Here is a 25,637-nt window from a genome sequence, read left to right on the forward strand (position 1 = left end):
ATCAACCAAAACCCACTGCCAGCACACCATGAAACTCACATGATTGAGTTGGTGTGTGAGGGAGGAGAATTAAGAAAACCCTCACAAACAGTGATGATGATCCAGGCTGCCCCAAAAGAAGTCTTAACCAGTGGAGGAACAAATGTACAGTCGCAGGAAGAAGGCGTCAAGCCGGTAGTAATATGGGGGAAGAGCCCGTCCGTCATAGCAAGCAAACCCGAGCCAAGCAAGTTGGTAATACCAGGGATCCTGCCCACACCGGCAGTCATGTTGAAAGGGGTATGTGGAGAACGGGTGACCATAAAGCCGGTGGTCCAACTGCCAATGCTTGACAGCAGGGCTGTGCCCTGGAAATATGAAAAAGCAGTGGTGACGTACCAAGGAAAACAGGTGGAAGAAGTCAGTTGTGAAGCGCAAGGGCTGACTCGATCAGGTCGATGTTTTGCTCCGGTGGAGTTAAGGAAAACCAACCCAGTGGCAACCAAGAAGCCAGTGTCAGAAGAAGAGGCTGAAGACTTCCTGAGGAAGATGAAAGTGCAAGACTATTCTGTGGTTGAGCAGCTGAGAAAAACACCTGCCCAGATCTCACTATTGTCATTACTCCTCCATTCCGAGGAACATCGCCGGGCCCTGTTAAAGATATTGAACGAGGCCCATGTACCCAGTGAGATTTCTGTAAACCACCTGGAAACCATTGCCAGCAAGATTTTCGAGGTGAACAGGGTAACATTCTCAGATGATGACCTGCCGGTGGAAGGTACGGAGCATAACAAAGCTCTATACCTAGCTGTCAAATGTGAAGACTCGGTAGTAACTCGAGTATTGGTGGATAACGGCTCAAGCGCCAATATTTGTCCATTATCCACCCTGGACCAGTTAAAGATTGACCGTGGAAGAATCCGGGAGAATAGCATCTGTGTCCGAGGGTTTGACGGAAACGGAACAGCCACTGTGGGGGATGTTGTACTTGAACTAACCATTGGCCCGGTCCTGTTTACCATGGAATTCCAGGTGTTGGACGCCACGGTATCTTACAACTTGCTGTTAGGACGACCTTGGATTCATGCAGCCAAAGCGGTGCCTTCCACCCTACATCAGACAGTGAAGTTCGAGTGGGAAAGACAAGAGGTCGTGTTGCACGGTGAGGATACAACATGCACCATGGGCGGAACCATTGTGCCTTTCATAGAGACCACTGATGACAAGGGTCCCTGGGTCTACCAGATTCTCGATACAGGGTCGGCCAACAAAATTTCTGAAGGAGAAATCATCCCGCACCCTAGGGTGGCTGCCGCAACAGTCATGATGGTATCAGAAATGCTGGGTAATGGGTTTGTGCCGGGAAAAGGCCTGGGAGTTGAACTTCAAGGGATAGTCCAACCTGTCTCCCTTCCTAAGAATCTGGAAACTTTCGGGTTGGGGTTCAAACCAACCGCAGCAGACAGGAAGCAAGCGCGAAAAATGAAAAAGAGGGTCTGGTCTCTGCCTAAACCAGTGCCACGCCTCTCAAGGTCTTTTGTTAAAGCTAGTGCCAAGGGGTCAGCGATCCCAAAGATTCGAGGACCTTTGATCGGCATAAGTGAAGACCTGAATCAGAGTTTTGAGAGACTATTCGCGGATGTCAGTATGGTGGAAGCTGGAGAGGGTTCCAGCAGAGCAGAGATAAAATTTGTGGGGCCTGAGGCCAAGACCAACAATTGGACGGTTACTCCTCTTCCTGTCCGAGGGGAGTCTTGGTAGTAGGCTTTGATTAATGTTTTGTTTGTTTATTTGTTTGATCGGATTATTCAAGGGTGTAATCCAAATTTTACTCCCGTTTTGTAAAAGTGTGAACCCTTTTTATCCTGCAAATTTAATAAAGTTCTTTTCTTTTGTCCCATTTTAATTTCTTGTTTTGTTCTTTTTCTTTCTGAACAGTTCTCTTTTTACTGGTCCTAATGACATGGCATGCACAGCGGATCTTCGACCTAGTCTAAATAATCAATCTGAATCTGACTCAATGATGCAAGAGGTCGTTTGTGATAATGAATCCGAAGGTGACGAAGGGGAAGCCTTCGAAGAAATAAACCGAGAACTGTGCCAATTTGAAGAGAAGCCCAAGCCTAACCTAAATGACACTGAGACTGTGAACCTAGGAGACGCTGATAACGTCCAAGAGACCAAAATTAGCATCCACATTGAGCCGAATGTCAGAGCAGAATTGATCAAAACTCTCAGGGAATTCAAAGACGTTTTTGCCTGGTCATATGATGATATGCCTGGATTAAGCACCAATTTAGTGGTTCACAAATTACCCACTGACCCGGCATACCCTCCGGTCAAGCAAAAACTAAGGAAATTTAAAACAGAAATGAGTGTAAAGATCAAGGAAGAAGTGATTAAGCAGTTACAAGCGAAGGTCATTCGGGTCACTCGGTATCCCGAGTGGCTGGCCAATGTGGTACCAGTCCCAAAGAAGGATGGAAAAATCAGGGTGTGCGTCGACTACCGCAATCTCAACAAAGCAAGTCCCAAGGACAATTTCCCGTTACCCAACATTCATATCCTGATCGATAATTGCGCTGGGCGCGAGATCGGATCCTTTGTGGATTGCTATGCGGGTTATCATCAGATCCTAATGGACGAAGAGGATGCTGAGAAGACAGCGTTTATTACGCCATGGGGAACCTACTGCTATCGGGTAATGCCGTTCGGGTTAAAGAACGCCGGGGCAACGTACATGCGAGCAATGACTGCTGTGTTTCATGACATGATACACAAAGAAATAGAGGTGTACGTCGATGATGTGATCATCAAATCTTGGCGTCAGGAGGACCATGTGGCAGACCTAAGGAGATTTTTCCAAAGACTCCGGAGGTATGATATCAAGCTTAACCCGGCCAAATGCGCATTCGGGGTTCCATCAGGAAAGTTGCTAGGATTCATCGTCAGTCGACGGGGGATTGAGTTAGACCCATCCAAAATTGAATCCATCCGAGACTTGCCACCGCCAAGGAACAAAACAGAGGTAATGAGTTTGCTGGGTAGACTCAATTACATCAGCAGGTTCATCGCTCAACTCACAGCAACTTGTGAGCCCATATTTCGGCTACTGAGAAAGGATGCTGCAGTAGGTTGGACGACAGAGTGTCAGGAGGCTTTCGACCAAATCAAAGGGTATCTGTCTAATCCACCCGTATTGGTCCCGCCTAAGCCCGGGAAACCCCTAATACTTTACCTGACGGTCTTGGAAAATTCATTTGGTTGTGTACTGGGGCAACATGATGACACAGGAAGGAAAGAGCAGGCCATCTACTATCTTAGCAAGAAATTCACAGTACATGAGGTCAAGTACACTCAACTCGAGAAAACGTGTTGCGCCCTAACTTGGGTAGCTCAGAAGTTGAAACACTACCTGTCTTCATATACTACTTATCTCATATCCCGCTTGGACCCATTGAAGTATATCTTTCAGAAACCTATGCCCACGGGGAGGTTGGCAAAATGGCAAATTCTGCTCACAGAATTTGATATCATCTACGTGACAAGGACGGCCATGAAAGCCCAGGCACTGGCAGACCATTTGGCAGAGAATCCCGTTGATGAAAAATACGAGCCCTTAAGAACGTATTTTCCTGACGAAGAGGTGATGCATACGAATGAGTTGGAATTACCCGAGGAACCGGGTTGGAAGCTTTTCTTCGATGGAGCTGCAAACGCAAAAGGGGTTGGAATAGGGGCAGTACTCATTTCTGAAACAGGACGGCATTATCCTGTTACGGCTCAACTGCGCTTCTATTGCACCAACAATATGGCCGAATATGAGGCTTGCATTCTGGGTCTGCGCCTGGCTGCCGACATGGATGTCCAAGACGTCTTGGTCTTGGGAGACTCGGACCTCTTGATACATCAAATTCAGGGAGAATGGGAAACACGAGATCTAAAACTCGTACCATACCGACAATGCTTGCATGATCTGAGCAAGCAATTTCGATCGGTAAAGTTCAAACACATCCCGAGAGTTCACAATGAGGTTGCGGATGCCTTAGCCACCTTAGCATCAATGCTGCACCACCCTGACAAAATGTATGTTGATCCTCTGCACATCCAAGTCCGTGATCAGCACGCCTACTGCAATGCCATAGAAGAAGAAGCGGATGGCGAACCCTGGTTTCATGATATCAAAGAATACCTCAGGATGGGGATATATCCAGAACATGCCTCTGGAGACCAAAAAAGAGCCCTTCGGCGGTTGTCGAATGGTTTCTTCCTCAGTGGAGGGGTATTGTACAAAAGAACCCCGGATTTGGGATTGTTGAGATGCATAGATGCCGGGCAGGCAACGACAGTTATGGCAGAAGTACATGCTGGAGTTTGTGGGCCACACATGAGTGGATATGTATTGGCAAGAAAAATCCTTCGAACAGGGTGTTATTGGCTCACCATGGAACACGACTGTATCACTTTCGTGAGGAAATGCCATCAGTGCCAAATACATGGAGACTTGATTCACTCTCCGCCAACAGAGTTGCATACGATGTCAGCACCCTGGCCGTTTGTAGCATGGGGCATGGATGTCCATTGGGCCCATTGAGCCAGCAGCGTCCAACGGTCATAGGTTCATTCTAGTGACCATTGATTACTTCACCAAATGGGTTGAGGCTAAAACCTTCAAATCAGTAACTAAGAAGGCAGTGGTGGACTTTGTTCACTCCCATATCATCTGTAGATTTGGGATCCCAAAAGTGATCATCACGGATAACGGTGCGAATCTTAATAGCAGCTTGATGAGAGAGGTATGCCAACAATTCAAGATTACACACCGCAATTCCACCCCATATCGTCCTAAGGCAAATGGAGCAGTCGAAGCAGCCAATAAGAATATCAAGAAGATACTGCGAAAAATGGTGGAAGGGTCCAGACAATGGCACGAGAAATTACCCTTTGCTTTGTTGGGTTACCGCACTACCGTCCGGACTTCCATAGGCACAACTCCTTATTTGTTGGTGTATGGAACTGAGGCCGTGATACCAGCGGAGGTCGAAATTCCGTCCCTCCGAATTGTCGCTGAAGCCGGAATTGATGATGATGAATGGATCAAAGCTCGCTTGGAACAGTTGAGCCTGATAGATGAGAAAAGATTGGCAGCAGTGTGCCATGGTCAACTGTATCAGAAGAGAATGGCAAGAGCGTATAATAAGAAGGTGCGCCCCAGGAAGTTTGAAGTAGGACAGTTGGTATTAAAGAAGATCCTCCCACATCAGGTCGAGGCAAAAGGCAAATTCGCCCCAAATTGGCAAGGGCCTTATATCGTGACCAGAATATTGTCCAACGGTGCTTTGTGTTTGACAGATGTCGAAGGTAGATGTGTCGACATGGCTATCAATTCAGATGCAGTCAAGAGATATTATGCGTAATTTCTTTAATTATGGCAATTATTCGGTTTGTTTGTTTGTATTTGGCATTTATTGGATAATGAGATGACGGAGGCAATTCTTTCTTCTACCCAAACACTGTTTAACCCTTGCTTCCCCCTTTGAGCCTTAAGCAAATTCTTTCAATACCCCTCTTTTGGAATCACTAATGGGAAAGATACGAAAAAAAAAGAAAAAAAAGGAAAAGAAAAGAAAGGAAAAGAAAAGAAAAAGAAAAAGAAAAGGAAAAGAAAATGAAAAGAAAGAAAAGAAAAATCAAGGAATATAAAACCGTGGGAACTACGTTTGACCTGATTCCTCAAAGAGGATACGTAGGCGCCTCACGGCTCGGTCATAGTGTGCATCATAGCAAATATAGGATGCATAATGTACATAGTGTGCACAATGTAGCACAATGTGCGTAACGCACGTAACTCAACATAAGCGTAAAAAATAAATCCCCCAAGCAAGAAAACTGGGGCAGAGGTTATGTTTTAAGTTCCAACAAAGGTTTGATTCCAAAAGTTGTAGCACATCACCCTTCAAGTTGTTTTCATTTTATAGCCTTTCTTCAATCCCACACCAAAACCAACATCGACATCCAAAAGACCTCCCGATCAATGTTCGAGAGATGCCAAATCCGGCAAATAAGGCCGAGAATAATACACTGATCCCCAGCAAAGAAAAGGATCGTAAGACTGGGAATGAGTTGATAGTCAAAAGAATCCCCGGAAGAGAGGGTCGTATCTACAACACACCGGATTCTCGAAAGAAATAAAATGAGAGAGTCTTATCGGTGAAAACCTTCACAGGCACCGAAAGGCGATGTAAGATGAGGGATATGAAATGAGAGAGTCTTATTGGTGAAAACCTTCGCAGGCACCATAAGGCGCCGGGAGATGAGAGAAAAGAGAGAGTCTCATTAGTGAAAACCCCTCGAAGGGCACTATGAGGCGACAAGACGAATCAACAAAAGCTACCACATTTGCAACAGCATGGACAGTCACTTATCATCCCCAGCAAGTCAGACCATTCGGCAAATCGATTGATAACAAATAGACTGGGTCGGGAATCTATGGTGCACGTCATGATCACGGGGACCAGTTGTGTCCTCCAGATAAGTTCTTTTGATTGTCTCCTCCCACAAAATATTGGTTCAGAAAGATTTTCTCTTTTCCATATCTTTATTTCTTTTCCTAAAATGTGTCTTTGAAGGATTTGTCAAAGCTTACTACCAGAAACCGAAGGGGAATTCATCCAATGCAGGATAATACAAACAGTCTTAAAGGCTGGACCCAGGCAATGCAGGGATTGTGCTCGGAAATGTTGGAAGAAGTAAGCTCCAAAAGGGAGTGGTTTCGGGAGTTAGAAGCAGACTCCCACATCATGTGTTTTAAAAGAAAGCAGAAAAGGGGATAAATTGAAAACCAATCCCCAGCAGGCTAGAGACCCCCAACAGGCAACTTTGCCCGCCAACCAATTATGGGGACAAAGAGCAAGAAAATGGGAAGAGAGAAAATTGCTCGCCAGAAAGGCACCCTCTACCACCACGATTAAAACTGATTAAATCCTTTTGTCTGCTGCAGGAAAACAAAGGATTGATGACGGCAGCAAGATGCACCGCCATGGAAGTCACCAAAAACCGGGGCAGAAAATTTTCTGCCGATTGTCGAAAATTTTCTCGGAAGAACGGGGAAACAATTTGAATACTTTTAAGTTCTAGGTCGCCCACCAGTATAATGCGGGAATACTTTTTAGTTCTAGGTCGCCCACCAGTATAATGCGGGAATACATTTAAGTTCTAGGTCGCCCACCAGTATAATGCGGGAATACATTTAAGTTCTAGGTCGCCCACCAGTATAATGCGGGAATACGTTTAAGTTCTAGGTCGCCCACCAGTATAATGCGGGAATACATTTTAAGTTCTAGGTCGCCCACCAGTATAATGCGGGAATACATTTTAAGTTCTAAGGTCGCCCACCAGTATAATGCGGGAATACTTTTTAGTTCTAGGTCGCCCACCAGTATAATGCGGGAATACATTTAAGTTCTAGGTCGCCCACCAGTATAATGCGGGAATACTTTTTAGTTCTAGGTCGCCCACCAGTATAATGCGGGAATACATTTTAAGTTCTAGGTCGCCCACCAGTATAATGCGGGAATACATTTTAAGTTCTAGGTCGCCCACCAGTATAATGCGGGAATACATTTAAGTTCTAGGTCGCCCACCAGTATAATGCGGGAATACATTTAAGTTCTAGGTCGCCCACCAGTATAATGCGGGAATACATTTAAGTTCTAGGTCGCCCACCAGTATAATGCGGGAATACGTTTAAGTTCTAGGTCGCCCACCAGTATAATGCGGGAATACTTTTTAGTTCTAGGTCGCCCACCAGTATAATGCGGGAATACTTTTTAGTTCTAGGTCGCCCACCAGTATAATGCGGGAATACTTTTTAGTTCTAGGTCGCCCACCAGTATAATGCGGGAATACATTTTAAGTTCTAGGTCGCCCACCAGTATAATGCGGGAATACATTTTAAGTTCTAGGTCGCCCACCAGTATAATGCGGGAATACGTTTAAGTTCTAGGTCGCCCACCAGTATAATGCGGGAATACATTTTTAGTTCTAGGTCGCCCACCAGTATAATGCGGGAATACATTTTAAGTTCTAGGTCGCCCACCAGTATAATGCGGGAATACATTTTAAGTTCTAGGTCGCCCACCAGTATAATGCGGGAATACGTTTAAGTTCTAGGTCGCCCACCAGTATAATGCGGGAATACATTTAAGTTCTAGGTCGCCCACCAGTATAATGCGGGAATATATTTAAGTTCTAGGTCGCCCACCAGTATAATGCGGGAATACATTTAAGTTCTAGGTCGCCCACCAGTACAATGCGGGAATACTTTTAGCTCTAGAGTTTGGAATCAGTAGCCCCACCTGAAGACGGAAGGTTACAACAGAGAGCCCCAAGCAGGAAAAACAATAAAATCCCCAGCACCAAGAAGCAGGCAACTGCAGAGGCAAGCGCGCAATTCAAAAGGAAAAATGAACGCGTCTCAAAAGAAGTAGTTTGGGAACGTTGTAGCATGCCCAGTATAACAATTCTGATGGAAAGCCATACCACTGAAGAAACCATTGGAAGATTTAAAGAAGAAAGCCGTGTCCCCAGCAAATCAAGCAAAGTGATGAGAACTGACATTCAGAAAAGGTGAAGGACCAGCATCATCTCCAAGTTCACAAAATAGAGGCATCGGAGGAAAGCGATAGTCGACAAGAAAGCAAGGCAACAAGAACAAGTCGAAGATGGATGAGATTTCAGGATCCTCAGTTTAGCTTAGCTTCTTGTTTTCCTTTTAGAGCAATGTAACAGGGAGATCGGTTGAGCAGTAGCATCCTACAGCAGCATACAACAGCGCACAACAACAGCAAGCAATACAGTCACACGGTAGTCCCAGCTACCAAAATTTCCCGAACTACATTGACCTGATTCCTGTTCAGCCCAGGATATGTAGGAAACCTCTGAAGCAAAGGTTCGGTCAAATCTCTTTCAAAAAATGCTTCACACGGAGTATTCGGACGGGCAAAAATCGCTCGCTTTATCTTTGCGCGAAAACCCTTCGTGTCTTCGTGCAAAGAGGGGCAGCTGTAAGCACGTGATTTTTGCTTCACGGACAGTCACTCCAAAAGAAATAGTAACAAAGGACCTCGCTGTACAATTTTCAAGTTTCCGTAACATGTGCTGTTAGTCATGTGTGGTTCTGTCCATTTTGTCCATTTTTACATTATTAAACAAAATACAAAATGTGTATGTCCTGGTAATTAGACCATAATTCATTCAGTAAAAGAAAAATTCACAAAAATATTCTAGGGTGCGATTTAACCTATTTAAATATTTTGATAATTATGTTTGTTTGAATTTCATTTTTTATTTTTTTAGTTTTAAGATTAGAAAAAAAAAAGAAAGGAAAAAAAAAAGAAAGGGAGAAAAGAATGAAGGAAGCGGTTTGGGCCAAGGAAATAAACCAAAAATAGGCCCAAACCAACGATCTGACCCGGTCCAAACCAGGCCTGCCCAGGCACCTCCTGAAACGACGTCGTTTCAGGCAAATCAATCTGAGCCGTCCGTCCCAGCCGATCTAACGATTCAGGACTTCTTTCAGCGACCCACGTTCAAACCCGACCCAAATAACCAGCCTGACCCAATCCCTCACTTAAACCAAACGACCCCGTTTAACTGCCAAACGACCCCGTCTCATTTCTCAGCATCAGATCCAAGCCGTTGAGATCATCTGATCTAACGGCTCAGATCCAATCCCATAGACCATATATAAACCTTCCCTTATACCCACGCCCCCTATACCAACACCCCACCCCTTCGTCCCCAAGTCGAACCCGGACCTCCCATTAGAAACCCTAGCCGCCCTCGTCTCCCTCGCCATTAAAGCCGGCGGCACGAACGCCGGTGACCACCTCCTGAACACCCTAAGACCCCCTCACTCTCCTGAACAGGGATCTGTTACCCTCTTGCCTCGAATCACCTTCCCTCGTCTCGAATCTTCGTTTGAAGATTTGAGTCGAACCCGGACCTATGCCAAACCACCCCATCTTCATACCAGACATTCCCCTGACCTTCCTCGTGACCAAACCAAGCTTGGTTTGGTCCGAATCTACCCACAACTCCTAAAAATCCAGATCTGGAAATCCAGAACTTGAAACACATGCACCTGGGGAACCCGGCCAGTTTTGACATGGGTTTGAGGTCTAATAGACCTTAATCAAGGTGTTCTCATGTGAGAACACCCTGATTAAAGTTTGTTCGGCCTCAGAAGGTCGAAGTTGAATCAGATTTGGGTCTGTTTGATTTAAACATTTTGGTAAGTTTTCCTTTCTTTTGTTTTATTTCTAAATAAGTTGTCAGCATATCTCTTTGTGTTTGGTTGTTATTTTGTTATTTTTTTTTGGATTTCTTTCATCTCTGTAAAGACCTTTTATTTGGTCAATTGTTTTCTGTGTATGATTTGAATGTATTCTGTGATGAACATGTTCGATTAGATTAGTCGTCAAATGAATAAACTTATATAGGTTCCCAGTAATTGAACACAAAATTGTCTGATGCCCTTTAGGTCCCTGAACATATTGTTTATGTGAGCGACTGATTATTACCTGCTATAATTAGTATAGTCGACTCGATAAATGTCGTTGATTAGTTTCTATAACTAATGAATCAAACGAGCTAATAATGTCGCATGACTAATTGATACTTTGCCACTGATTGAAGGCCCCAGCATTGTTTGAAATAGTTTGTTTGCATTGAAAAATGACTGAAAGGTTCAGTCTAGGCAGTCCTGAATTTGAACTTTCATCAGTTCAAAAATGCCCTGATGCTGCAAAGGGTCAAGACAGTGATAACCAGGGTTTAACAGGGGTAGTCTGGGGTTTGAAAAGGACAAAAATGATTAGTTTAAATGAGCTGACAAGTAGGGTACTAATTTAGGATTAAACTAATACCCATGGGGAGCAAGACATAAGAGTATGGGGCTTTAAAATGAATAAATAAAACGAGCCCATAACTCTTGATTAAACAAAGACCAGGCGTGGGGAACAAAGGGGCTGGCACCAAAGATGCTTAGGCATGGGCTTAAAGGGTATGGGCATTCTGCCAATTGGCAGGGCAGGCAGCTCAGCTGTACTGGTTCATTTGGCCTATAAATAGGCCATTTGATAACTTAAACAGGGGTAGAGATTTTAGTCTGGAGAAAAGAGAAAAACAAAGTGAAAATTTTCAGAATACTTTGACTAAAACATTGCCCAAAACTGCACAAGGAACTAAGTTGGTTGAGCTGTTCTGGCCAAGTCAGTTATTCTAACTAGGGTCATCACTGTTCCGTTAAGAGAAGGCTGTGTGTTTTCTGCTGTGATTGTTACTATACTGAGTTTTCTGTGAGCTGTGGATTGAGTTTTAGCCTTCTTGATTGTTGGAACTGTACTGAGTACTTGCTGAGTTTTGTGATTATTGGATCTTCTGTTGCTGTTACATTTGGTATCTTGGGTTTTCGGTTGGTTCATTGTTCTTTTTCTGGGATTTGTCTGTCTGATGCTCAAGCACCTGTGGGCTACATAGTTGCTGTTGGTTGTGTTGCTGCGTTGTTGCTATCTGTTGTTGCTGTTGATTACTTGCTGCTGATACTCTCTCTCTTCCTCTTCTTATTGTGCAAATATCCAGGTACACGACTAATACTGTCAATGTAACTTGAAGTTGAGTATGAATGCAAAAGAGAAGAATTGAAGATTGTTTACTTTAAGCATAGGCTGTTGTATTGAATATCATGTAATGCATGATAGTTTACATTTGTTTGGATACTGAAGGCAACTTGCACGCATAGTAAATATCAATGTATGGGGATTGAATGTTAGTTGTATATGTAGGCTGTTAGATGAATATTCCTAATGCAGTAGGTTGTATCCCAGACTTAGGTTTAAATTGTGTAACATACTCTTTAATGTAGGCCAGGCATGTAAACTATCCACTGCTAGTATAGTTCTTTCCCCTTTTGCTAGTTTGTCACATATAAATTGATAAAGAACAAAGAATCGGTTCTAGGCCTCCACCCCAGGAAGGCCGAGCCCAAATCGAAAGTCAGCTAGGCCTGTATCGGAAAAACAGGGCCCAAGTCGGGCCATCTCGCATGAGCTGGATTTGGGCCCATAATTTGCGACTAGTTGGCCATAAATGCAGTCACATTTTATTATTCTGTAGTAGCACTTTAAATACGGTTTTATAATCAACTAAGGCTATTTACTGCTTTCAATTGATAGAGACAAACACGACGAGAAACATAGTTGCTATAGGATATCCCTTAAAAATAACAACGAGATGAGCCTCGATAAAAATAAACAAAACGCAGATACGGGGCCCTTGTTAAATGCATATTAGTGAAGCATTTAGTTTCCAGGACGGGTTGTTTAGCCAATCTCACAACCTCCCTAAAAATAACAATACGTTAGACTCTTAGGACGCGCCTTAATAAATCTTACCTTCGTAAACTCGGGTGCACATTGATGTGACCCAAATCCAAATCTCAACGGAATCGAAAATGTGTTTCTAATCACGGGTACATTGACTGTGACGTGGTTCGAGATGCGTGTCCATGACGTTGCAAATTCATTTTAAAATAAGGATGAGATGAGCCTCGCCGAATAAAAATACAAATTGCGGGGCCCTCAGTAAATATTTGTTTAAAATTACTTAGACTTCAGGAGGGCCGTTTAGCGAATTTCGCGGCCTTCCCAAAATAATAACACGATAGTCTCTTTAGGCGCGTCTTAATAATTTATTTTTTTCTTAATTCGGGTGCACATTTATGTAACCCAAATCCAAATCTCAACCGAGTCGAGATATGTCAATAACCACGGGTACATTGATGTAACGGGGTTCGAGACATGTTTTCACGACGTTGCAAGTCCTATAAAATAACAGTGAATGATAAAAGCGGTAAAAAGTTAAATTTTGCACGTAAGTTCACACTTGTATAAAATCAGATAATCAAGCCAAATATAACAGTTGAGCGACCGTGCTAGAACCACGGAACTCGGGAACGCCTAACACCTTCTCCCGGGTTAACATAATTCCTTATCCGGATTTCTGGTACGCAGACTGTAATATAGAGTCATTCTTTTCCTCGATGCGGGATTAAAATTGGTGACTTGAGACACCCTAAATCTCCCAAGTGGCGACTCTAAAATAATTAAACGAATCCCGTTTCGATTGTCCTTTAATTGGAAAAAACTCCCCTGCGCCCTCGGGCGCGGCAAAAGGAGGTGTGACAGTTATTATTTCGCTTTGTGGCTATTTTTAGGTTCCAATGACACCTATGAGAATAGAGAAAAATAAAATTATCACTGCGAGAATTGAGAAAATGTTAGTCCTTTTTCATGTTGTGTTTCTTAATTAATATCTGACGATTATCTATAATTGTTTAGAAGGTTTAAATGTTAAGGTTATTTACATATAATTCAAATAACTCATATATTTAACATGGTTAATGTCAAATATAAAAATGGAGTAAAAAAAAATCACTAGTTAAAGAATTTTTTATATTTTTAGATAGACAACTAAAATGCTTTTGAATTAAGAATAATATTTTCAATTACATTATAAAAATAATTATTATTGAAAAATAATGTTTTAGAAACTGAAATTTTAAGAAAGAAATATTTTTTAAGAAATATCAACACACCAAATAAGAGTTCAAGTAGTAGTAAAAGAGTTAAGTCTTATCCAAAGAGTCATTCATTGTCTCAACATTTGATTGTTTTGCCATAAATATGAGTTATTATTCTGTTTCCTGACTATTTTTAGGATCTAATGACGCCGGCAAGAATGATATTAAAAAAGAAAAAAAAATAGAAGAAATTGTTAATTTTTTTCATGTAGTTAATATCCAATGATTATCTATATTTAATAAGAAGATATAAATTTTAAGATTATTTACATACAATCCAAATAACTTAAATATTTGACATAATTAGTGTCCGCGCATCCGCGCGGGTACTAATACTAGTAAGATAGAAAATCACAATTAAATTTTTTTTTTGGGGCCCCAAAATTTAGGGGACCTAAAGTAAAGGCTTTACTAGTCTTACCCTCAAGCCATCCCTAATCATCATCATCATCATCATCATAATAATAATAATAATAATAATAATAATAATATATTATTATTATTATTATTATTATTATTATTATTATTTGAAAGGAATTTCCAACAATTATTAAATATGAAACGTGAAAGAAAGCAGTTATTCGATGGATCTTCAAACTTATATCCATTAAAAGCCACTGCACTAATCATTTTATCAACCACCTTTTTCGCCGATCCACAGTAGTTGATTGCTTCTAATGGAAGTCCAAATTCAATGTTTAATTTGCTTGAATATATGAAGGAATGTTTTTGCTTTTAAAGTAGTATAGTCAGATTATTCTTTCCTTCATTTGATTTCGGATTCACTTTTCAAGTTTATTTGATTTTTGCAGCAGGAAATTATAGATAGAGAGTAAACAGGTTTAATAGGGAATGGGGAATGTCATGGGTACAGTGTTATCAGGCTTTGGGGAAATTCTGGGCAAATTGCTTGGTCATCCACTTGATTTCTTGGCTGGAAAGGCTTGCAGGTAAATGTTTCATTTGCTTCAACAATTTCTAGTCTATTTTGAAGTAAAAATTAGGACTCTGTTCTTTAACATTTTTTTTTTTTTTTTTTTGCGTTCTCTTTAATTTCCTTTTTAAGTGTTGTCACAATTTTATATTTTTGATATTAATTGTTCAGCTCTGTATGTGCCCCAACATGGGATTTTCTATGTTACATAGAGCATTTTTGCATTTCTCAACTGCTGAAATCGGCCATGGTGTCAATCCTATTATATTTCGGTGAGTTTCTACATTACAATACTTGGTTCTCATGGCTTACAATCTGTTCAAAGCAATTTTTAAGGTTTACACATATTACAAGCAGAGATTGCACATTGCACCCAATTTTGTAATATTGATTGAATGTGACTTTTTATGTAGTAACAAATGAAAAGCTACTCATGTGCACATTGGACCCAATAACCTGTATAGAAGCTTTGCAAAGTTACTAATACGATATCTTTAAACTTTCGGAAAATATGCCTGGAATGACCAGTCGCGGATCCAGAATTTCAAGATGATGAGCGCACTTTTGTGAAAAGGTGTATTTAAAATTTATATTTGACGAGTTTCGCTTTAGTCTCTTACCATGGACCTACTATACTTTTAAAATTATCGGTTCAAAATTATATATTTATTGAAATTTTAGTGATTTATATATATGCATATATTTGTACTCTGTGCCGAAAACAAGACAATCCGAAGTGGGCGTTGAACCGCCAATTTCACTTGTAGATGTGCACCCAATAATTATTGCACCATATGAGTCTTTAAGCATGGGTGCGCACACATATATTTAAGTAATTTTAAAAAAAATATAATATTATTATGCATGGTTTCGGGAAAAGAGTATGAATTCACGTGAACCCATACTCTTTAACCTAGATACGCCCGACTGGCATCACATAAGCAAGGGTTTCCATAGATTAACTATTTTTTTATTATCTGGATTGAATTGTTATAGGAAAATTATTAAAATACTTTTCTAATGTGCAAAATATCTTAATTTTATCCTCTATTATAATTAAGGACCATTTATATCTTTGTTGTTAATAAATGACCTCTTATCTTCACTTGACCCTAATGTAGGTCCAAAATAAAAAATTATAGATTATTTTTAAATCATAATCAAAATTAGACGGGCAAATCATATTCAAACATTTGGATTTTGGATCAAGGACAAATACTAGACGATTTGCTGACAACAAGGATACGATGAACTGAAAGTGTACGTACCGGATGATGAAATTAAAATATTTCACATATTTTTGGCCCCTTTGATTGCGTTGAATGAATTGGTACATATATTTTCTCAGGCACTAACACATCATAGTTAATGTTACAAGTTATTGGGAGTGTGATTACATCAAGTTTCCTTTGGTTATGTGCAGTTGTCTTATTCCTCTACTTACTTTACAAGTTGGGAATTTGTCAGTGCATTTGTCACATACTGTGTAGATGTACTTGGGCTTGCTTCTCCACTTGTTTCTCAGTCTTAGATTGCTGTTGCACTTTCCTCTGTTTCAAGCTTCAGCAACTTCTTCTTACAACTAGAAGACGTCAAAAATCTGACATTGAAGGAGTAGTGAATATATCTAGCACGTGTAGTGAAGAAGAAGGTGAAGGGACCTTTTCATCTAGAAAAATTGATGGGAGAAGAAGAAGAAGAAGAAGATCGATTAGGGAGCATAGGAAAGAGCATATGAGAAAATCTTTGAGGCCAAAGAGTCATCGAATGCAAGTGGAAAGGCTCAAATTTGGGCACAATAATGAGAAAATTCGAGTGAGTAGAAGACCAAATTTCTCACAAAAAGGAATGTACAAGGGTTCATCACATCATCCTAGGAGAACATAGAGGAGGCTTCTCAGTCATAATGTTTTCTAAAATTTGAAGTTTCTTACTAGAAATATTATGGACATTTTAACCTGTTGTTATATGAAATACTATGTCTTATTTTTCAGTTTACTAAAATAATCTTTTATTGAGAGCTACCTGTGTTTTCATTTAAGTGATTTAGTAGTATAAAATTATTAACATTATTGATATATTGAAGTTAAACTCCTATCATTGTTAGCCCACCTCGTGATGTTTTTTTTGTTTGTTAAAATAGCACGGTCTAGCCAATTTTCGGACTGGTCATTCAAAAATAACCAATTTTTTGTTGAGATGAGCTTAATTTATTTTGATGATTAATAAACATTTGCAAACTAGCAGGCCGCTTGAAGTTTGTTGATTAGAAGCTGAAGAGTATTTTCTAGTGCAGGTTGGTTTAAACGATTCCTATTGATAATTGGAGAGATTCTGTTGCTACAAGAAAATACTAGCTGAAAGAATTTATGTTTAACACGAATTCATTAATTATGCGAATACTTGCATGAAAAGGAAATCCTGTGAAAGAGTCTTTAATAAAGAAAATAAAATCCCTTTAGGATTTGTTTTCCTTAAGTCCGAATTATTTTAAGGTTTGAAGCTACAAATGGAAAAGAATTTAGGCCACTCCTATATAAAGCTTCATATAGCTAATGTTCAAGGTTATCACTATTTCGCACAAACACATATGATTTATTAAGGTAAATGTCAAATTGTAAGGACTGCTTGAACTCGTTAATGGAGGAAGATTCTAGAACAGAATTCTGTTATTGAGAAAATGAGCAAGCCTAAGCTTTATACTGTTATACACAATCGATATATACTAGAAGAAGAAGAAGAAAGAAAAGCTGAAAAGACTAAAATACCCTTAACTTACTTATAACAACTAACTACCCTCTTAACTAATTAACTACCCATGTAACTCTCACATGCTTATATCATAACATGCCCCCTCAAGCTGGAGGGTGCAAAATATTAAACACTCAAAGCTTGCCAAGTAGATAATCATGTTGAGCAACCTCCAAAGCTTTAGTTAACAGATCTGCCTGCTGCTCCTTAGTGCTGACATGTGTTGTATTTACCATCCCTTCTTTGATTTTGTCTCTAATGAAATGACAGCTGATCACTATATGCTTTGTTCTTTCATGAAGCACAGGATTGGCTATTAGTTGAATGGCTGACTTACTATCACTGAGCACTGTGACTGGTCGTTCTATTTTCACACCCAGCTCCTTAAATAAACCAAGTAGCCAAGTCAATTCTGCAATACTTGCAGCCATACTTTTGTATTCTGCTTCAGTTGAACTCCTTGAAACTGTCTGTTGCTTATTCGATTTCCAAGAGATCAATGAGTTGCCAAACTTGATAGCATAACCAGTAATAGACCTTCTAGTATTAAGACAAGCAGCCCAATCTGAGTCACACCAACATGTGAGCTCTTTAGCATATTCATACTGCAGTAATATACCCTGGCATGTGCACTCTTCAAGTATCTTACCACTCTCCAAGCAGCATCCCAATGAGACGTTTTTGGTGCATGCATGAACTAGCTCAAGGCTTGTACAACATAATTAATGTCAGGCCTTGTTATAGTAACATATAGAAGTTTTCCTACTTGCCTCTGATAAGTGCGGACATTTTGTAAAGCCATGTCCCATGTGATTCCATTTGCTTTGTCATACTCTATTGAAGTAAGTTTTGAATTGACTTCCAATGATGCGCATACAGGTTTAGCTCCACTTAATCCCATGTCTGATATCATTTCTAGCACATGTTTCCTCTTATTCAGTAGTACTACTTTCTTAGATCTTAGGACTTTAATTTCCAGAAAATATTTCAATTCTCCCAAATCCTTCACCTTAAAGTTTTGATGTTGTATGTCTTTGGCTTTCTTAATCAGATTTGCACAACTTCCTGTGATGAGGAGATCATCTACACACACAAGGATGACCACTTTACCTTCTTGACTCCTCAGTGTGAATAATGAATAGTCATGATGGCTTTGTAACAAACCAGCCCCCAATAAAGCCTCAGTTTAATATTTTATTGTCTTGAAGCTTGCTTGAGTCCATATAGTGACTTCATTAATTTGCACACCTTCTTGTCTCTTGGCTTTCTAAAACCTTTAGGGAACTCCATATACAATTCTTCATATAGATCTCCCTGTAGGAAAGCATTATAAACATCTATCTGGTATAATCCCCTGCCTCTTGAAGCAGCCAATGCAATAACAGTCCTCATAGTAACCATTTTTGTCACTGGCAAGAAGGTGTCATGGTAGTCCAAGCCTTCCCTTTGACTATATCCTTTTACAACCAGTCTGACTTTGAACCTCTCTATGTCTTCATCTGCCTTGAACTTGATTTTATATACCCCACTTTGATCCAACAACATTATTCCCTGCTGGTAAGTCTACCACCTTTCATCTGTTGTCTTCTAATGCCTTCACTTCTTGTTTCATTGCTTCTATCCACCTACTATCCTTCACAGCCTCCTTGAACGCCTATGGTTCAGTCAACTGAGAGAATTTTGCTAAGTAACATTGGTAGCGTGGAATGGTCTGGTCATAGGCTAAGTAATTTGATATAAGATAGTTGCAATTTGTGTTCCTTTTGGTTGTCACGTAATCTTTTATCTATATTGGTTCCTTGACCTGCCTTGTAGATTTTCTATCTGATCTTGAGCTTGTTGTATTTTTCTGCTGCTCGTTTGTATTTCTTTCCTGTTCCTCAATTGTGGTTGATCTCTCTTGTGCATTATCAGGAATTCCTGTATTCTCAATTGTGGTTGATCTCTCCTGTGCATTCTCAGGGACTCCTGCAAATTCAATGAGTTTGAGTCTATCTCTTGCACTGTACTCTGCTATTATCCTGCAGAGCTACTACTTCCTCCATGGAATTTAAATTTCTTATTTCCTGCAAAATATTAGTATGTAAAGGTTTCTCCTCCACACTCTTGAGTGACTGAATTGTTCTCATTCTCCTTAGAAAATGGAAACTCAGATTCTCTAAAAACAACATCCTTACTTGTGAAAAATTGCCTTGTAGATAAGTCAAATAAAATGTAGCCTTTCTGGGTTTCAGAATATTTTATAAGAACAGCTGCTCTAGCCCTTTCTGCAAATTTATCTGTCTTAACCACATTTGTAGCATACCAAAGATATCCTGCAACTTGAAGGTGTGCAAGACTAGGCTTCTTGCAATAAAGACCTCATATGGAGTCTTGCCCCCTAGGACATTGGATGGTAGTCTGTTGATCAAGTAGGCAGTTGCTTTGACACACATTCCCCAGTATTTGATTGGAATTGAGCCCTCAAACCTTACGGCTCTTGCAGTATCAAGTATGTGCCTATGCTTCCTCTCAACTATCCCATTCTACTGTGGAGTATATGGACAACTACTTTGATGGATGATACCCAGCGCATTCAACAACTCTGCACATTGCTTGTTGAAGAACTCTATCCCATTATCTGACCTTATCACCTTAACTACAATGCCAAACTGATTCCTAAGCATGGTTAAGAACTTTTTTATTACTACTGTGGCTTCAGATTTTAACTGCAAAAAAAATATTCATGTATATCTAGAATGTTCATCCACAACTGTCAAAAAGTATTATTTTCTGTCAAAAGTAGCAATTTTATAAGGTCCTCATAAATCCATATGCACAAGATGAAACAATGTATCTGCTCTAGAATCACTTAATGAAAATTTCAGTCTAGTTTGTTTTGCCAAAGGAAACACAAGGCACCTATCTTGTAGCACACTACTTACTTATAATGTAGACCTACTATATTTTTCATCACTGATAAGGAAGGATGTCCTAGTCTCTTGTGCCACAGGCCACAAGAAGCTTTAGCCATCTTGCTCACAGTATTGGAAGTCCTTATTCTACTAGCTAGTCTTCCACATTGATCATCCTTGAGCAGATATAGACCTCCTATTTCTTTACCAATCCCCTTCACCTTTCCATTCCAAAGGTCTTGAAATATACAAAAATCAAGAAAAAAGTTTGCATTACAATTCAGCTCCCTAGTTAGCTTTGACACTGATAGTAGGTAAACTTGAAGTTTGGAACATAAAGCACATCTCTAATTATCCTCTTATATAATAAGGTTGTACTATCAGTATGGGTAATGTCAGCCTTCTCCCAGTAGGAAGATGTACTCTATCCTTGTCTGTCTTTTATGTGCATTTAGTATCTATTAATATTTCTATATTAGAGGTAATATGATGTGTGGCACCTGAGTTTATAATCCACTCCTTGTTCTTTTGATTTTGTGTATAACTTGTCATTAGGAAGCTAACTATACCTATACCTATACTTCCCATGTTGGCATGGTGCTCTTCAGGTTCCTTGCTCAGCAGGTTCAATATCTGATTGTAATGGTCATCTGTAAAGTAGTGGTATCCCTAGTTTCATTTGCTTCAGTAGCTCTAAATGCATTATCTCCATTTCCTTGCACGCATGATGAAGACACATCTACATTATTGATCATTGCCATGGGCTCTCTTCTCCAACCACCCTACTTACCATCTGCATTCCATCCTCCTGGCTTTCCAACACTCGAATTTTGTTGCCAACTTGCATTCTTCACACCTTCACCATATCTTCTCTTTGGAACAAATCAACAGGGTAACCTATAATTTTGTAACAATTCTCTTTTGTATGCCCCTTCAAATGACAGAATTCACATTGAAGGAGTTGCTATATTCCCCTTCCTCTTCCTGCCTGCATAGCTTCCATCTTATCAGTTATTGGGTTTGCACCAATTGTCTATTAGATTTCATCTTGAATAATCATTGTATAGGTCTGGTTTAGAGAGGGAGCATTAGCTTTCATGAGAATTTGTCTCCTTGCTTGATCATACGAATCATTCAATCCAGACAAAAACTGTATAACTCTCTGTTGATGCAATTGCTCTGCATGATCCTTCGATTTTTCACAACAATTTGGGAAAGTAACCAAAATATCATACTCATGCCAAAGTTCCTTCAATTTCGAAAAATATATAGACACAGAACTAGTTCCTTGTGCCAAAGTTGTAATTTCACGATGCAATTGAAAAATTCTTACACGATTCACTTTGTTGAACCTTTCGCGTAAATCGTCCCACATTAGGTGCGCATCTGATGCATACACAACTCCACCTAACAATTCAGGTGCTACATTGTTTATAATCCATGATAGAACAATGGCATTACATGTTTCCCACTGTTGCAGTAGCTCTCCTTCATACGCATCCCTTTTGTATGTTCCAGTAACAAAACCTAGTTTCTTCTTCCTCAAAAGAGCGATCCGCATCGACCTACTCCATAACCCATAGTTCTCTGAGCCTACAAGCTTAACCAGAACTACAACTAAGCTAGGTGTGTTGGAAGGACCAACATAAAGAGGATGATTGTGATCTATCGACACAGTTTCTTCCATGGATGAATCTATGTCCGACATCGACGATTTTTGTCAAATTGCAATTAAACTTCGAGTAATTAAGAAATCAGAAATTGAGAACAACAATTGAAATCAGAAACCAACGCGGTGCGATCCAGGCATGCCGCTCTGATACCATGTAAATTATAAGGACTACTAGAGCTCGTTAATGGAGGAAGATTCTAGAACATAATTCTGATATTGAAAGAATGAGCAAGCCTAAGCTTTACACTATTATACGCAATCAATATATACTAGAAGAAGAAGAAAGAAAAACTGAAAAGACTAAAATACCTTTAACATACTTATAACAACTAACTACCCTCTTAACTAATTAACTACCCATGTGACTCTCACATGCTTATATCATAATAGTAAATAACATTCATAGCAAGAGGTACTTTGAAAGATTCAAGACGCTCAACTTAATAACCAAGTCCTGACGACAAAGTTACTGAAGTTCTTTAATTGCTTAGGTTTTGCTCTTAAATTGTAACCTACATTACTTATGGAGAAGTGTAATCGTAGGCAAGTAAATCTTAAGAATGTGTTAAGCTTTCTATGCTAGAGTTTATAGTATGGAAATGGGTATCTATAATTGGATTGATTGTAGGGATTAAGGCATTAGAGTTAGTCCTTTTGGTTATTGAGTTGTAATTTAAAACCACTTTTTGAAGTTAGTAAAGTTTTGAGGCATATCCTATGAGAGTAGTGTTTGACTCAAAAGATATCGAAACCTTTTTGGGCAAATCAATCAAAGAAGATGAGGGGGTAAATCTTAGTCAGACAAAATTAATTCCAGATCAAAGAGCTAGCAATACGGATCGCATGTAGGATGAAATAAATATAAATGATCTTATTGAGATTAAATAGTGTATCTCCCATCGATCGATGGGGAGACAACTTTACATATTTTCCTAGAGATCACTTCTTCTCTCTCAAGAATACAAGAAGAGAGCTTTTTAGCTCCAGAGAGAGATATGAGGAGCCTTCCCCTTTATTGAAAGCTTTCCCTTGATATATATAGTCGATGCACCCTTGCCCTTTGCTTGGACCGACGTCCGCCTGCCTCCAATGTGTCTTAGTCATCCCTTTAAGCGTTGCTCATTCCGGCTCGACGAATGTGAGAAAAGGGTGTAGAGTGGGCTATGTTATCTTTCACTGCTCGGTCCCTTAGGTTGGACCCTGATCATTTCGATCGTGATGGTCAGATTTTGACCAATACAATTAGTCCCTCCGTTTGTCGGGGTCGTCCACTTTCGGGCTCGACAGACGGATCATGATTGCTACGAAGTCGAACAAAATCTGACTCTTGACTTCCCGTTCCTCAGTTACATTTTTTTCTTTTAGGCGGGGTGGTGGCGTTCTTTCGATACTCGTGGACCGTTGCGGCAGTTTCAGAACCGAAACGTCATTTTTCATCAAAGCGCCATTTTGCGGTTACCGCCGTTATAACACACATTCCTTGGGAATTGAAACGTTTCATGCCCTATCAGATTCACTTGGTGACTCTTGGGTTTCGTGCTTGGGGGATCTATGACTCTTATAAATAGAGTGAGCTTATCATTCGATTGGCACACTTCTTTTACTTTTTGCTTAAGAGAATTCTGTAGATATATTTTCTCTGACATTCCAAGCTTTCGTTTGCCTTTAATTAACCGAAAACCTCCATCCTTTCTTTTCATTGTCTTTCTATCGTCTTATTTGTACAAAATGGCTGACGATTACTCTCGTACCGATCTACCTGCCACAATTTTGGCACCGGAAAATGCTGCTCAGGCCACCGGAAGGGTAGATGCGGTGGAAGACGAGGAGGTCTCATCGATAGTCGAGATTCTGCCTCACCCTGGGAGAGAATTGGACGACTTCAACAGTTCCGTCGGGGCAGAGTCGGAGCCTGTCCCTTCTGTTCTGAGAGAAGCAGGCATTACATAGTTGAAAATCAGGTGGGGGATTCCCGTCTATGTCGACATGCGACCGGCGTAAGGAACCAACATCGTTCACTTTGACCGTCCTGGGTACTATGTATTTTATGCCTACCCCTTCCTGATCGGATACACACTTCCTCTCTTTCTCCCGGTGGTAGACTTCTGCCATTTTTATGAGATGTGCCCCACTCAACTTTCATCGTACCTGTACAAGTTATTCCTGATGTTGATCAAGTTTGCGGAAATCGCCGGTCGTGAGATTACTTTGGATCATCTGCTTAGTATCTTCTCCCCTCAGCTTATCCGCGACACGATGCTTTATATGCGTCCTCGGGGATCGAGGGTTTGGTGGTAAAAATGGATGACAGGACCAACCGCCGTTTCTACGAGAACTATTTTAATGTGCGGACTGAGCACATTATGGCGGATCCAACGGGATTCCCTGAGAGGTGGAACTTTGCGCATAAATTTTTATAATTTTAGTCGATGAGATGCCCGACCATTTTCTGTTGTGGTGCTAAACTTTATCATGTCTTTGCATCTGAGAGATTTGCTCATCCACTTATCGAGGGTATTCGAGAATGGGTGAGTGCCATCATTCCCCATACAGTAGGGGTTCACACTTGGTTGACCTCTTACGAAAGGTTCAGAAGCATGCCTCTTATAGGTGAGATGACGTTATTGTTTGCTATTCTTCCTCTCTTTTTACTTGGTTCTCATGTGTCGTTTATCGATGTTAGGGAAGGTGCGGAGAGCAAGGGCTCCTCCATTAGCATTTCGTCAGCCAACCTCATCTACTCGCCCTATCGTGGTACCCGTCGCCCAACCTTCGCCGAGGGCTACTTCAGTTGAGTCTGCGGCCTTGGTTACTCCTGCAAGGGAGACTTCTCAAGCCAAAGTTCCAACCCGCATTGCTCGCCCGACGGGTGAATCTTCATCTACTGGGGAAGAGGAGGGGCCGTTGAAGAGATGGCGAGTAGAGTTTGAGACTGCGCCCCAACAGTGATTCCTCTAGATGACTCTCCTACGATGGGATCTAGAGAGGGGGTTGTTGTGGCTCCCCACATTGGGACGGGACCTACCGTTGCCTCGATTCAATCAGAGATTCCCACCATTGTCAGTGGTCAGCAACCTGTCGTGGCAGAAGATCAAACTTCTGGGGCTGCCATTATAGTTTCGGACGTACCCTCGTCCTCAACAGTTGGTCGTGCTCCCTCTTCAGCTGTCGAAAGAGGGAAATGCATGGTGGTCGACGATTACGAATCCAAGTCGGACCTCGACCCTAGCGATGTCAAGATGTTTTAGGAGGGCCTTACTCATTCGGTAGTTCGTGCGAGAGGCTCGACTCATATTCTTGAGATCCCTTCGGATACCAATCTTTTGGGGGACACGGAGGATTTGGTACTGCAGTTCAGCATGTTATGCTCCGCAGCCAAGAACGCAACCCTTCGGTCCGTTCCTGATGTTGATTTGATGGATGAGGTGGACGCTATGGGCTTAAGGGTATGTTATGCTTACTTTTGCTTTTCCCTTGCCTTTCTTGATGATGCAATTTTAACCTCTTTGCATTTTTCTGACGTAAGTGGAAAGCATTTGTAGGTCCAACATTCGGGCCAAGCTTTTCTTGAAGATGTTGGAGAAATATCATTGCTACCGCAACAAGTGCCGCGAGATGCATGAACAGCTGAAGGCAAACCCCGGTAATCGGGCTCTTGGTGAGGAGTTGGAGAAAAGGGACCAGGAGTTGATGCAAGCTATCCACAACAAGAGTGTGCTCGTAGAGCAACTTCGAATTAAGGATGAGGAGCTCGAGTTGGGCAAG

General features: G+C 40.8%; 2 protein-coding genes across 2 annotated transcripts; one reads left to right on the plus strand and one right to left on the minus strand.

Moving 5' to 3' along the window:
- The first annotated feature begins 14,205 nt into the window (after positions 1 to 14,205).
- LOC104224356 (uncharacterized) lies at positions 14,206 to 16,575 on the plus strand. The gene is made up of 3 exons (XM_009775986.2): positions 14,206 to 14,571; positions 14,727 to 14,827; positions 15,979 to 16,575. Exons 1-3 carry the CDS (start codon positions 14,474 to 14,476, stop codon positions 16,440 to 16,442), a joined length of 663 nt encoding a protein of 220 aa, XP_009774288.1. The 5' UTR covers positions 14,206 to 14,473; the 3' UTR covers positions 16,443 to 16,575.
- Positions 16,576 to 21,236: 4,661 nt separating this feature from the next.
- On the minus strand, positions 21,237 to 21,908 carry LOC138889907 (uncharacterized). Its single transcript, XM_070173252.1, has one exon. It carries the CDS (start codon positions 21,906 to 21,908, stop codon positions 21,237 to 21,239), a length of 672 nt encoding a protein of 223 aa, XP_070029353.1.
- Between the last annotated feature and the right edge of the window lie 3,729 nt (positions 21,909 to 25,637).

Source organism: Nicotiana sylvestris, chromosome 4 (assembly GCF_000393655.2).
Source record: "Nicotiana sylvestris chromosome 4, ASM39365v2, whole genome shotgun sequence".
Taxonomy (NCBI): Eukaryota; Viridiplantae; Streptophyta; class Magnoliopsida; order Solanales; family Solanaceae; genus Nicotiana; species Nicotiana sylvestris.

Coding starts and splice junctions, on each gene's coding strand:
- LOC104224356 (XM_009775986.2), top strand. CDS start 14,474: ATGGGGAATGTCATGGGTACAGTGTTATCAGGCTTTGGGGAAATTCTG. Junction 14,572..14,726: donor TTGGCTGGAAAGGCTTGCAG/GTAAATGTTTCA, acceptor TTAATTGTTCAG/CTCTGTATGTGCCCCAACAT. Junction 14,828..15,978: donor GTCAATCCTATTATATTTCG/GTGAGTTTCTAC, acceptor GGTTATGTGCAG/TTGTCTTATTCCTCTACTTA.
- LOC138889907 (XM_070173252.1), bottom strand. CDS start 21,908: ATGTCGGACATAGATTCATCCATGGAAGAAACTGTGTCGATAGATCAC.